General features: G+C 35.7%; 1 protein-coding gene across 1 annotated transcript; it reads left to right on the top strand.

Annotated features, from left to right (window-relative positions):
* Positions 1-521: 521 nt before the first annotated feature.
* Positions 522-14,503, top strand: LOC107750068 (ATP-binding cassette sub-family B member 6, mitochondrial-like). The gene is made up of 15 exons (XM_016565325.1): positions 522-704; positions 4,539-5,113; positions 7,280-7,372; positions 7,474-7,666; positions 7,929-8,050; positions 9,432-9,541; positions 9,692-9,757; positions 9,896-10,021; positions 10,448-10,524; positions 10,626-10,689; positions 10,767-10,852; positions 10,973-11,030; positions 11,479-11,583; positions 12,664-12,838; positions 14,301-14,503. Exons 2-15 carry the CDS (start codon positions 4,576-4,578, stop codon positions 14,501-14,503), a joined length of 2,016 nt encoding a protein of 671 aa, XP_016420811.1. The 5' UTR covers positions 522-704; positions 4,539-4,575.
* The last annotated feature ends 221 nt before the right edge of the window (positions 14,504-14,724 follow it).

Consider the following 14,724-nt stretch of genomic DNA (forward strand, 5'->3'; position numbering starts at 1 on the left):
GTGCGACCTTATGGAGCGTGATGGATTGTAGCGTGGTAAAAGACTAGTTAGGTACGCAGGAGCTAACCCATTAAGGGCCTTATAGGCAAGTAATAATATTTTGTAACTGATACGGAACTTAATAGGTAGCCAGTGCAGAGACTGTAAAATTGGGGTAATATGATCATATTTTCTTGACCTGGTAAGGATTCTAGCAGCTGCATTTTGGACCACCTGTAGCTTGTTTATTGAAGATGTAGGACAACCAGCTAGCAGTGCATTACAATAGTCCAGTCTAGAGGTCATGAATGCATGAACTAGCTTTTCTGCATCAGAAACAGGTTTATACATTAAATGTTAACCGGCTTGCCATAACCGCGATGATTAACCTGATTTGTTTATAAACGATCATCGAGTAATCACAACAACGTGCTATTGGACCATTCTTATTAGCGCTGAGAAAAGTTACACTACCCATGCCAGCGGTTGACGGTACATAAGAGTAGGATGTTTAGTGCACTAGGACCATGAGAAGTGTGACGTCTGTCTGCCCCAATGTTATTGTGCATGGATAGTGGAGTTGAACAAGGTGAGTTTATGACTGCAAGGACAGACAGCAAACACAGACGTTTAAATGTTTTAGCAGCAGTAACGTTCATCTGAGGGGATAATTATTCAAGGACGCACTCGAAAGAGAAGAAGGATCTCAGTGACATTTGAAAAAGGTTAGTTCATAATCTTACTGTCCTAAGTTTTTATTAACGTGGTATCAGGTGCTAATACCGTGGTATGATATACATGGTAATAAATTACTCTCACAAAGAAGAACTGTCCTTTTTGGACATGGTACAATAGCGTGGCAGTACCGTGTTATGCATGCAATATATTTCAACCCTCTTCATTGCGAGTAAATCACTCGCATATGCGACTAAATCTTGTATTTTACCATGGTAGCGTTTTAGTAAGTTGGTCACAACTGTTTGCCTTCTGTAGGTCAAATTTCGATTAATATTAATATAATTATATAGTAATATCATTTATATTATATTATATATGAGGCGGTACCATGGTCAACTAAAATGAAAACACCTTTGAAAGTAACTTAATGCTGTTATTATAATGACTGACTCAAGAATATCATCAACAATAAAAATATTATATAATATATTGATATTAAAAATATATATTGATATTTTTATTCAGTTTAATAAATATGTAATTTTAAAAGGTTTCAGGGTTTATTGTTGTTGTTTTTTTTTCATGTACCATAGTAATACCCTGGTATTATATGAAGTACCTTGGGTTGCATGTAAATACCAGGGTATATGAATATGTTAATCATTTTGCACCACTAGTAGTGTCACTGTACTATGCAGTGTTATTTTATTATCTATTAGGCCTATAGTTTTGTTATATAATATTATATATAAAATATTAAATATTTTTTATTAGATTTTCCATTTTCATTTTAATTTTAGTTAAAGTTTTAGTAATTTTATTGTGTATTTTTGTCATTTTTATTAGTATTGTTAAAAATATGTATTTTTTTAAAATAAAGTTTTATATAGTTTTAGTTATTTTACTACAGGGGTTTTCAAACTTTTTTGTCAGCCGAACCCCTTTGACCAAATAATTTACTTAAAGTACCCCCAGAGATTTGAAGTATATATTTCAATAATTTAATAGCACATTTGCATGTTTACTTCAAAAATATTTATTATTTATCCTTTTAAAAGTTTTAATCAGTAGTATTTATTGTTATAACACATTTGAACATATACAATTTCATATTAGTACAATTCAAATAACATATAATGTAAAATAACTTTATTACACATTACTTTTTTTCACACTGGACTATAATTTAGAAATCTTTTAATGCAGGATTTCCCAAATGGGGGTTTTCTTATTATACATTTAAGTTTTCACTTTTACACTACATTTGAATAAACCTGTAACATTTCTTTACTTTGAGAAAAAAAAAAAGTTAAATTGTAATGGAAATAACGTCTATATACACTGGTAGACATTCAGTGTGACAGGTGTCCTTTTAATGTGACAGGTGTGCTTGGTGAGCCTTGCACAAATCATCAATTCTGGGGGCAATCTTTGACAGGCACACCCTCATCTCATCTCAGACATCAAGCATTGCTCTTTGCTTTGTTTTAGTGGAGCCCAGGGCTGAAAACCCACTCTCACACAAGTATGTAGTTGCAAAAGGCAAGAGTATCTTTAGTGCCTTTTATGTGAGCTCTGGATATGTTGACAAAACAACAGGGCTCAACCAAAATGATGTTATATCACGTCCACAATTCTGGAAATTCTGATGCAGAAAACTGTCATTGCTGAGATCAATTAACTTGTCCTCCTCTGTCACAGTTAAACTATGAGAGATGTTTGTACTGACATTTGTAAATGGATCTCTGATCCAGTCTTTGTCTGTTTTCAAGTCATTTTCCACATCACCAAAGTATTTTCTGAAACCATCAACAAGCACAGTGAGATGAGCACAGATTGTGTCCGAGATGTCCACTCTCTCTCCATCATTCAGCTCTGTGTAGCAGGGAAACATTTCTGTTACTCCATTTCTCACACGTTCTATCCAGCGTCGAACCTTCTCTGTAAATCCGTTGATTTTGTCGGACAGGTCCAGGATGTTTGTATGGGGACCCTGCATACTAGTGTTAAGTTTATTCAGTTCATCAAACACATCTGCCAAGTATGCAAGTTTTGCGTTCCATGCAGCGTCCTTGAAGTGTGTGGCCGAGTTCGAATTCTGATCGGATAAAAACTGAGCGATCTCATTGCGCAGCTCAAAAACTCGCCACAAAACGGATCCACGAGATAGCCAGCGGACCTCTGAGTGTAAAAGAAGTCCATGGTGATCAGCGCAGAGTGCCGAGAAAATACGAACATTTAATGGTCGTGTCTTAATGAAGCTGACAATTTTAACAACAGAAATAAGCACTTCATTCAGATCCGGGCACAGTTCTTTTGATGCGAGTGCTTCTCTGTGTAACACAATGCGTTGCCACAATATTGGGTGACACCTGCTTAACTCTTGCAATGAATCCCTTCCTTGAGCCTGTCATTGCTTTAGCTCCGTCGGTGCATATGCCTGCCAATGCAGTTCTCCCAACTAAGTCCTTTTGATGTCATGAATCGATTGATTACGTCAAAAATCTCAGCTCCTGTTGTTCTTTCTGGCAGGATAAAACACCCCAAAACGTCTTCATTGATTTTGTTCTCCCAAACATAGCGAATAAAAACCAGCAGTTGGGCTTGACTTGCCACATCTAGGCCTACATACGGAGTTCCATTTTTAAGTCTATCAATTAGCTATGCTTCAATGTCATCTGCCATTTCTGAAATTCTCCTGGAAACAGTGTTATCGGAGAGTGGTATTTTTTGTAACTTTTTTAGCCTGCTTTGGTCCGAACATAATTTCGCATTTATATCGACTGCGGCAGGAATCGGTCTTTGTCAGTCACGTGCGTTTATTATGTGTGACGTCACCGAGGCGCCATTTTGAAGGTATCGTTGCATTGAGCAGTGAACTAAAAGTGTACAGAACCGTGCAGTAAAGACCGATTAAATCGTCATACTGGAGAAACAGATGCAAACCAAGTAGATACGGTACCGAGATAATCTCAGCTCCATACATATAACGCACATGGGAGAGGGCTTGCCATTAGCACCGTCTATGGATGTAAATCCGAATTTGATGTAGTCCTCATTGTACTTACGGTGCTTGCTTTGGTACTTTTTTGTGCTGGCTTGTGCTTGGACCTTCTGGGAATTTTCTTTTATTTGTGCATGAAACGAACCTGTCCATTTTGCGTGACTTCGCGGTTTTCTGATATCGTGTCCGTTGTCATGACGTTGGTCACATGATGCAAATTAAACAAATAATATATATTTTTGTTAGTAAGTTTTATTTAGATTTTTTTATTTTAATATTACGTAGCCTATTATTTGTTTAATTTAAAAAAAAATCATTATATTTTAATTATCTGCTTGTCATCAACTCACGAACCCCCTGCAATTCCCTCGCGAACCCCCAGGGGTTTGCGAACCCCAGTTTGGGAAACTCTGTTTTACTACATCAAGTTAAACAAAATAAACATGAGAAATGTTTTCTTGCTAAGTTTTTCCATTTTATTTGAAGTAATGATTTTTTAAAAATTATTTCAGTTTTAGTTTTAGTTTAACGTTAGTTTATCTATAATAACGCTGGTAGTACCATGGTATGGTACAGCCACAGTACTGTGTAAATTTACTACAGTAGTACCATTTTGGGGCACGTACCATGGTAATACTTATTTCTTTGCACATGCCCCGTGAAAATACAACATTTTCCACATGTACATGACATTACTGTGGTATTTTTTGTAACTTGTAGTAAATACCTTGGAGTAAACACTGTAGTATATGAATATGGAAACCATACAGTACCATGGTATTGCCATTACCATCCCTATACTATTGTACTGCCACAGTATGTTTTTGTCGTGGGAAATAAAAGTTAATTTGGTTCCTCACCATTTTGTTTTTTCCAGATATTATTTTTGTGGGTCCACCACCACCATCATCATCATGGTGGAGATAAAGAGTTACTGTGAAGCGGGAGTGTCCATGCAGCATGTCTGGGTGGAGGGCGGTCTGACTCTCTGCTTCTACTTCACCCTGGTGCCATCCGTCCTCCTCACCCTCTCCTTCCTCTTCGGCACTTTTCTGTGTATATGCTACAGACGCTACGGCACAGACATGGAGCCCAAGTTCATCCCTCGCTCTCGACTTTACCGGCTCCAAGTGGGCCTGTCAGTGCTGCTCGTCCTGCAGGCTCAGGGCTGGATGGTGTTTCGAATCACTCGGAGCGGAGAGCTACCGGGATACGTGGTTCTGTCTGGCTGTCTCTCCATGCTGGGCTGGATTTGGGCCATGGCCCTGCTTCATCTGGAGAGGAGGAGGGTTCTGGTGCGGGACAGAACCAGAGGACACAGTACGGTACTGTTGCTGTACTGGGCCGTAGCATTTGCGGCTGAAAACCTGGCGTTTGTGTCTTGGATGAGCCCTCAGTGGTGGTGGACTCTGGAAAAGTCTGATCAACAGGTACGTGTGTGTGTGATTGGTTAGGGAGACTGACTGTTTATGTTAATGATGATTTGTTGCAATAATCTTAAGTACATGTTTGTTTGTTTTTTGCCTGTTTATCATCCACCAGGTGAAAAGTAATGGCTTATTTCTCCTAAACTTCATTCATGTTGAGTTTTGTCAAGTTACTTGTCAAGTTTTGTCAAGTTATGCAGATTGTAGTACATAGGGTACTTTTTAGTGCTTTTTATGTATTTTATATTGTATTATCTTGTATTTCTGTATCATAACCTTTGGCACTGATGCCATTGTTCTGTCTGAAGTGGAAATATTTCAAAGTGATGACGTGGGAATGCTGCTCACACGGCATGAATCAGCATTATGGTAACTGTGTGAAATTTACGATAAATAGAGGATCCAACAAATTACTGCAATTTTGTCAATTCTGTCTTGATGGTCATTAGCAATATTGTTGAGTCATTATGTGTATTTAAATAGCAGGCAGTGACATGTGTAAATATTGTTGAGTCATGGTCATTTCTAGCTGCATTCCTTCCTACCTGCATTAGCCACACCCCGACCGTTTAAGATTGACCAATCAGATAACAGTTTTTGCGACACTTCATGACGTGGCAGTTTTACTTTACTCACTCTAGTCTTGCTTTAAACTTTGAATGTTGAATGCAGAAGTTAAATGCATTTTTTAAAAATGGCAACAAATTTGCCAGACTTTCCTAAATAAGCATTTACAAAAATACTCCAGTTTTCAAATAATTGAAAAAGCTTGGAATAGATATATATATAATATAAATTAAATTAAAATTTGAGCCCTTTTTTATTTATTTACTTTTTCTGTACAGTTAATTTGTAGAAATGGGTTTGTCTGATATTTTGTGTTATTTGTATTAGATGTATACAACTTATTATTATTATTAATATTATTGCATTTACTATTGTAATTATCTCAGGATAATCAAATAGCAATAATAAAGACAAATAAGACAAATGTGTACATAGAAAAAGTCTTAGATCTTTGAGTTCAGCTCATGAAAAATGGGGGCAAAAACAAAAGTGTTGCGTTTATAATTTTGTTCAGTGTATATATATATATAGTTGCCCAGTTGCTTTGTCTCCATTTCTAAGTACTGCCCCCTAAATGTTTATAAACTACACTGCCTTAGTTAGACTTTTGATGACTGCAGCACCACACAGCACGTTCTCAATTAAGAGTCCTGCTGACGATACCCAAGAGTCTCCTGGTCTTCGCTTCTGAGTTTCCAACAGGTGTAATAATGAAACAACCGTTTTAAAAAGTGATTTTTCATAATTTACAAAAATATCTGGGTTTTCATGGGTTTAAATAAAAGATTTTGTTACAGGAGACAAAAACAACAACAACTTTGTACATCAAAATTGGACAGGGAAAAAAATACTTGCTTTTCAAAAGTCAACGAATTTGACAGATGAATGTAACATGTCAGTCTCTGAGTAACATGTAATTATTTAAGCCATGAAAAAAACTTCATTCCCTAAAATAAATATAATGAACTACACAAAAAAAATAAAAATTCTCCTGCACATTTTATAATTACTGACGCTTCTGTCAAAAACTTTGGCTGGCTGTCGGTTGGAATATTAGTACTAAAAACATCAACATAATACACTCATGAACATCAATCACTTATACAGTAAAACAATAAATAATTGTTACCTTAAAATCCATCTTTTTTTAAATCCACATCATTCATCGATCATATCACAACATCAGTGTCTGTCAAAAAATAACATGCACAATACATTCTCATATGCTGATACATAGATTTGGGAACTTTATAATAATAATAATAAATTATAATAATTTATGCATTTAGCAGACGCTTTATCCAAAGCGACTTACAGTGCATTCAGGCTATACATTTCCCTGGGAATTGAACCCACGACCTTTTGTGCTGCTAATGCAATGCTCTACCACTGAGCCACAGGAACACACTTGACTGGTGATTTTTATGAAAAGTAAAAATCTTCTTCTTGGTTGTTTAAAAGATTAAGGTAATTATCAAAGTTTTATCAAATGTTGTTTAATTTTCCAATAAAGGTTTTTACATGATTTGTTACATTTAGTTACCCTTTTGCAGATTTGGAGACTTTTTAAAATTGATTATTAATCTCTTTTACATGCTAACACATTGATTTCCTCCTGTCACAGTGAACCAGCTGACAGATGGGAGCTCTTGGAAGACTCTGGCGACTACAGTGTGTGTTTACGGACTCCTGAAGTTCTTGCAGGGAGGTGGAGCTGGTGAGGGAACATCTCCTCATTTAATGATATCTTTGTAGCATGGCATGGAATATTCTTTAGAATCTGACCACAATCTGATCTTCATTTGTTTCCATCTGCAGGTGCGTCTGGGTTTGTGAGTAACATGCGTTCGTTCTTGTGGATTCGAGTGCAGCAGTACACTAACCGCATGGTCCAAGTGCGTCTCTTTGCTCATCTGCACTCTCTGTCTCTGCGCTGGCACCTGGGTCGCCGCACAGGGGACGTCCTGAGAAGCATCGACAGAGGAACCTCATCTATCAACAACCTGCTGAGGTGAGAGCTAAAAAAAAAGTTTTAAAATTAACATTAGCTTTATATTATACTGCATCTTGATACCAGAGACCTTCTTACCTCAAGCTGTTTGCATTTAAATGCAAGTATAAACAAGGTCAACTAGGTCTGTGTGCAATGTTAATCTTGGATGCATTAGCATGCATGCATATAAAACTTAAGAGCCGATAGTATGCTTTCGCAGTAAAAGTGATCTCAGTTTGTATGATCTTTAAATATATATTTTTTGTTTTTTTTCCAACAGCTACATCGTGTTCAGCATCTTCCCCACTATTGCTGACATTGTCATTGCCATTGTCTATTTCATATCCAATTTTAATGCCTGGTTTGGCCTCATAGTCTTCGTTTGCATGGCCCTTTACCTCAGTAAGTATTTAACAATTGTCATTTCTAAATGTGAATACATGAACACACACATTGCTGAAGATGCTGTAGTTGCTTCTTTTCTGGTTTCTTTTCATGTGGGATTGGTTTTAGTATAACTTCATTACTTAAAGTAATTATTTATTTATTAATATAACCAAAGGTCTTGTATTTTGAGTTTTGTTCAAAACATTTAACACTTACATTTTAAGTTAAACTTGAATACCTTGTCTAACTGGTTCAGGTGTGTAACTGGAGGTTAGGATAATGGCTAAATTGAATACTGCTTGAATGCTACTGTGCAGAATAAAGCAATAAGCCCCAAGAAGCCGTGGTTTACAGTGAATTTATAACAGCTAAGGGGCATTGTTATAAATTCACTGTAAACCACAGCTTCATGGGGCTTATTGCTTTTATAAAACGGTTATTCCATATACGTTCACAAAATAAAACAGAGCAAATAAAGTGTAATGATATTAATAAAAACATTCAATCCACCAATTAATGTAGTTCCTCAGAATCAGTTGTGGTTGCAACAAAGTGGTTGCCGAGCAACACACAAACGTAAACAAAGGTGTATGTTTGTAGAGTAATTTACAACAGCTTCAAACGTGGCTCAGCCAATCAGAATCAAGGACCGGAACTGTCTGTTTTATAACATGCAATATACTGCCTTCTGTAAGTGTAGTATATGAAACAGAATGCAGCAGGCAAACATTTATGCTATATTTATGTCACACCAGTGTTGTTATTGTTAATTAAAATTAAAAGTATTAAAAATAATGTTCAGGTAATTGAAATAAACAAAAATAATAATAATAAAATATGAATATTTTATTCAAAACTTTAAAAACGTAATTAAAAAATTTGAAATGTTGCCTTCACAACTAAAGTACTAAAATTACTAAAACTAAAACTGAAATAAAAATAAAGCTAAATAGATGTCAAAAATGACATAAGCACATAACAAATTACAAAAAAAATGAACAAAATTACAGTGAAAACTTAAAATATAAAATAAAAGCTAATTCAAGCTAATATTTAAAAAAAAAAATACTTAAGTAGTATATAAATAATGCTAAAATATCAGTCAATGTACCTCATTATGCCGCTTCTTTTGCAATTGGTCTCTCTTTTGATTTTGTTAATAAAATTTTTTATTTTGAAACTGCAGTTGATATTACTTCACAATTAACTCACAAAATGTGAAAATTATACTGCATACTGCACAAATAGTGTGTACAGTAGTTCTGAACATACCTAGACTCTGCAGGATTGTTTTTGATTCTTTCGTCTCAGGAGTCACTAATGAAAGAAGAATGGAAATACATAGATTATAGCCTTTGATTTATTGATTAATTGTTGTTATCTGTGTCTCTGTCAGCTCTCACTATTGTAATCACTGAATGGAGAACGAAATACAGACGAGATATGAACACACAAGATAACAATGCCAAATCAAAAGCTGTGGACTCTTTATTGAACTTTGAGACGGTATGGCTTTGCTTTGTTCTCTCTTTGTTTAACGAAGGCATCAGAATGCGTGCTATAAAAAATATGCAATATGTAGTATTGTGAAATGCAATATAATGCACATAATAAAGCATTGAATATGCTGTGATTGAATTATGATATTGTCAACAGGTGAAATATTACAATGCAGAGGTTTATGAAGTAAGACGCTTTGAGGATGCTATCATGAAATATCAGGTAAAACATTTTTTTAAATGTTTTTAGACTGCGATCCACACAATATTTGTTATATTTCATCTGTATTTGATTTGAAATGAATTTAATGTTGAAGAGCTCACTGTAATATAAATAAATGCCACTTTTTCTTTTGCTTAGGTATCGGAGTGGAAGACCAACGCCTCTCTGGCGTTCTTAAATCAAACGCAGAACCTCATCATCGGTTTGGGTCTTTTGACCGGATCTCTGCTCTGTGCGTACTTCGTGACAGAGGGAAAGTTTCAGGTATGAACAGTCAGGACACCTCAGATATCAGACCATTGGCAGTTAATTCTGAAGCCACCAAATAAGCTATGGTTTATAGCAGAAAAATGTGAATGTTGCTTCATAAACAGCCTACAGCTTGGCTAATCTACTACATAACTTCATTTCAGCGGTTCTCAACCAGGGATTTATGAGATTGTGATTGTGAGTTCACTGTCAGAGTTTACTTTATCTAAAGCATATTTTATTTGATTGTGGTGGTTTTAATGGCTTGAGAACATTTTTATTCTGGTAGTGAGATCAAATGTGTAACAAAGTGACAAGGCATTAAATAACAAAACAAACAAACCAATACAGAATTTAATTATATATATTTATTTTTTTTAATATATATATATACAAGTTTTATTGTCATGTGACTACATTTAACTCATCATGGTCTTCCAGGTAGGAGATTATGTGCTGTTTGTGACGTACATCATCCAGCTTTACACTCCTCTCAACTGGTTTGGAACATACTACAGGTATGAGGCTTTTGTCTTGGTTAATAGTTTATCGTCAGTGTATAGATACATATATATTTTTTAAAAGAACAAACAGTAAACGTGTATCTTTCCTGTAAAAGAATGATCCAGAACTCTTTCATTGATATGGAAAGCATGTTCAAGCTCTTCACTGAGGAAGAAGAGGTGAGTGGATGAATTTTTCATTGAAATGTATTTGATAGAAGCTTTTGTATAATTAATGACATGATGATTTGATTTAGGTGAAGGATGATGTCAACGCAGGAAACCTCAACTACACACAGGGAAAAGTAGAGTTTGAGAATGTCTTCTTCAGCTACACGCAAGGGTTAGCAGCTTCAGTCGTATTCGTTTCTATTGTTTATTTTATTATTATTAGAAAAATTTGGGTCACAAATAAGCAATATTCATTCAGCTTTTATTTCATATGATGTGGATATTTTTGCAGCAAGGAGATTCTAAAAGATGTCTCTTTTACCGTACTTCCCGGTCAAACAGTTGCACTTGTAAGTCTATTCTATTCTCCTTAATAAACATTTCTTATTATCAATGTTGAAAACAGTTGTGCTGCTTAATATTTTTGTGCAAACTATGATATACTACCATTTAAAAGTTTGGGTAAGTAAGATTTTTTTTAAATACATAAAGATATTAATACTTTTATTTAGTAAAGATGGATTAAATTGATCAAAAGTGACAGTAAAGACATTTATAATGTTGCAAAAGACTTTTTATTTAATGGGAGTTTTTTTTACTTTATATTCATACAATAATCCTGAGAAAATTTAGCAATTTCCACAAAAATGTTAAGCAGCAAACACTGATAATAATAAGAACCATTATTAATAATTGAGCACCAAATCAGCATGATAGAATGAAGAAATCTGAATTATTCCAAACTTTTGTCCGCTAGTGTATGTGTAACCACTTTAGGATTGTTTTGGTTTATTTCAGGTTGGACAGTCTGGATCAGGAAAGAGCACCATCATTCGTCTGATTTTCCGTTTTTATGACGTTCAGGGAGGGTGTATAAAGATAGACGACCAAGACATCTCAAAGGTGAAGCTGTCATTGATACAAACACAGAAGGACACCCAATCATTCCCAAAGCATATTTTATTTGATTGTGGTGGTTTTAATGGCTTGAGAACATTTTTATTCTGGTAGTGAGATCAAATGTGTAACAAAGTGACAAGGCATTAAATAACAAAACAAACAAACCAATACAGAATTTAATTATATATATTTATTTTTTTTAATAAAATGTAATAAAATAAAAACCTTAGAAATATTTCAATGAGCAGTGAACAAGCTGAGAATTTACTACTGCAATATTCATTCAGCTTTTATTTCATATGATGTGGATATTTTTGCAGCAAGGAGATTCTAAAAGATGTCTCTTTTACCGTACTTCCCGGTCAAACAGTTGCACTTGTAAGTCTATTCTATTCTCCTTAATAAACATTTCTTATTATCAATGTTGAAAACAGTTGTGCTGCTTAATATTTTTGTGCAAACTATGATATACTACCATTTAAAAGTTTGGGTAAGTAAGATTTTTTTTAAATACATAAAGATATTAATACTTTTATTTAGTAAAGATGGATTAAATTGATCAAAAGTGACAGTAAAGACATTTATAATGTTGCAAAAGACTTTTTATTTAATGGGAGTTTTTTTTACTTTATATTCATACAATAATCCTGAGAAAATTTTGCAATTTCCACAAAAATGTTAAGCAGCAAACACTGATAATAATAAGAACCATTATTAATAATTGAGCACCAAATCAGCATGATAGAATGAAGAAATCTGAATTATTCCAAACTTTTGTCCGCTAGTGTATGTGTAACCACTTTAGGATTGTTTTGGTTTATTTCAGGTTGGACAGTCTGGATCAGGAAAGAGCACCATCATTCGTCTGATTTTCCGTTTTTATGACGTTCAGGGAGGGTGTATAAAGATAGACGACCAAGACATCTCAAAGGTGAAGCTGTCATTGATACAAACACAGAAGGACACCCAATCATTCCCTTTAAAATCCTGTCTCAATGAATTGAGTTCCTGTATTTTATGTTTCACATTTGTTTTGCACTAAATATGGTAAGCTCTTAATTCATTCGTCTGGTTGTGTCTCAGGTGAAGCAGTCCTCTCTACGCGCTCACATTGGCGTCGTCCCTCAGGATACCGTCCTGTTTAATGACAACATTCGAGACAACATCCGCTACGGCCGAGTTACTGCTACTGACCAGGAGGTGGAGGAGGCTGCGACTGCCGCTGACATCCATGACAAAATCATAACCTTCCCGGATGGTGAGAACCATTTCATTGTACACAAAAATCCACAACTTTTCGGCATTGAAAGCATAATTAAACGGTAGAAAATTAATATAAAATGTGATAAGATTATTTTAGATCATCGCAATGGACAGAGCATTTCATTTAGTTTTTGTATGCCACAGAGTTATTATAAATAGGGTTGGGCGATGTCTACTAAATTGGCATCAGACGATGTCTACAGTGAAACATCACAATGGACGATGACATCATGGTATACTCAACTGCAGAAGCACGGACGGACCATAGACTGTATAAAAACATGGACGTAGTGTCCGTGACGTCACCCGTAGGTTTCTGAAGACCGTCTTTGAAGCTCAAAGTGGGCGGAGCCGGCCATCGCCAACTTGGCAGCGCGTCACCGCGCGTCACTCCCGGATAATCAAAAATGGGCAAAGAGGCAGGAGCTGGTTGCTGAAACCACGCCCACCTAGCTCGACGGTGGTGACAGCAGCGGCAATCCACCTGTCACTCAAGTGGCCACGCCCTTAATTATGCAGAACTTTAAGGCTTAAAATAATTAAACGGATGAGTTCTAAAAAAAATTCACCCCCCTCCCAGTTGTCATGAAGGGCAAAATTAGCTATATAAACCAAAATCATTTTTTGAACCAGGCTGTAAACATGTTTTTTTCTGCTGTAAATTTAGGCATTTAGACCGGAAGGTTGCCGCTTGGGACGGATGAGCTCGACACATGCGCAGTGTCAACTACTTAACTCGCTCTGTCACAACATTCACCTCGCGCCTACACTCGTCCCGGCTCAACATCATGATGTCTGTTAGCCATCGGCGATGGACGATGGCATCGTCTATCGGCCCAACCCTAATTATAAATAACTAAGACTAAAACCATAAAAAAAACATTTGAAATAAAAAACATACTTGAAATAAAAGAAACGTTTTTTTTCTCTTTGCTAAGGCAACATTTCTAATTTTAACTTAATGTACTAAAATAAGTAATAAAATAAAATGAATAAAAACTATATACTGTAGACACATTTTAAAAAGACAAAAAGTAATGAAATGGCAAAAACATACAACTAAATTACTAAAACTTTAACTAAAATTCAAATGAATATGAATAAAAACTAACATTTTTTTTAGTTGTTAAAAAAGGTGCGCTCGTTCAAAACAGTTGCATTCGATCCTTCCGGCTGTGCTGATTTAAATCTAGCGGTTCTGTCAGCAGAGTTTACACACGTTTTGGTAACGGTACGGTTCACTTGGAACCTCAACCGAGGTGGTACTAAAAAAAGTACCAGGTACTGTACCCAGTGGAAAACCCCCCAAAAGTGAACCATACCGAGCCATACCGTGCCGTACCATGCAGTGGAAAAGCGCCATTAGTGATACTAAAATAACACTAGTATGCCATCCATTTTGAGACTGTATAATATTTAGATTATAGCTGATATTCCTAATTGATATTTATTTGCAGGCTATGACACTCAGGTGGGTGAGAGAGGGCTAAAGGTGAGCGGAGGAGAGAAGCAGAGAGTCGCCATTGCTCGCACCATCCTCAAAGCGCCACAAATCATCCTCCTCGATGAGGTACAACATCACCAGTGCATTATGGTAGAATGCGTAGACAATGAGGGAATTATCCCAGTTTTGCCTGGTGTTTTTATAATTTCTTGTTGAGAAGTTGTTGAATTGCTTTAGCAAGTTTTGGTAATGCTGTGGAATTACACTACTGTTCATGAGTTGAAAGATTTTTAAGAAATTTATATTTTTATTGAGCAATGATGCATTAAAATGATCCAAAGTTACAGTGAATACATCTCTGACACGGAGACAAAAGACAGGAAATCTGAGAAACTACAGCCACAAACATCCGCTGCAGGACACAAGGGACATTAGAC

This window comes from Sinocyclocheilus rhinocerous, unplaced genomic scaffold (genome assembly GCF_001515625.1).
Source record: "Sinocyclocheilus rhinocerous isolate Xijiao unplaced genomic scaffold, SAMN03320098_v1.1 scaffold1956, whole genome shotgun sequence".
Lineage (NCBI taxonomy): Eukaryota > Metazoa > Chordata > Actinopteri > Cypriniformes > Cyprinidae > Sinocyclocheilus > Sinocyclocheilus rhinocerous.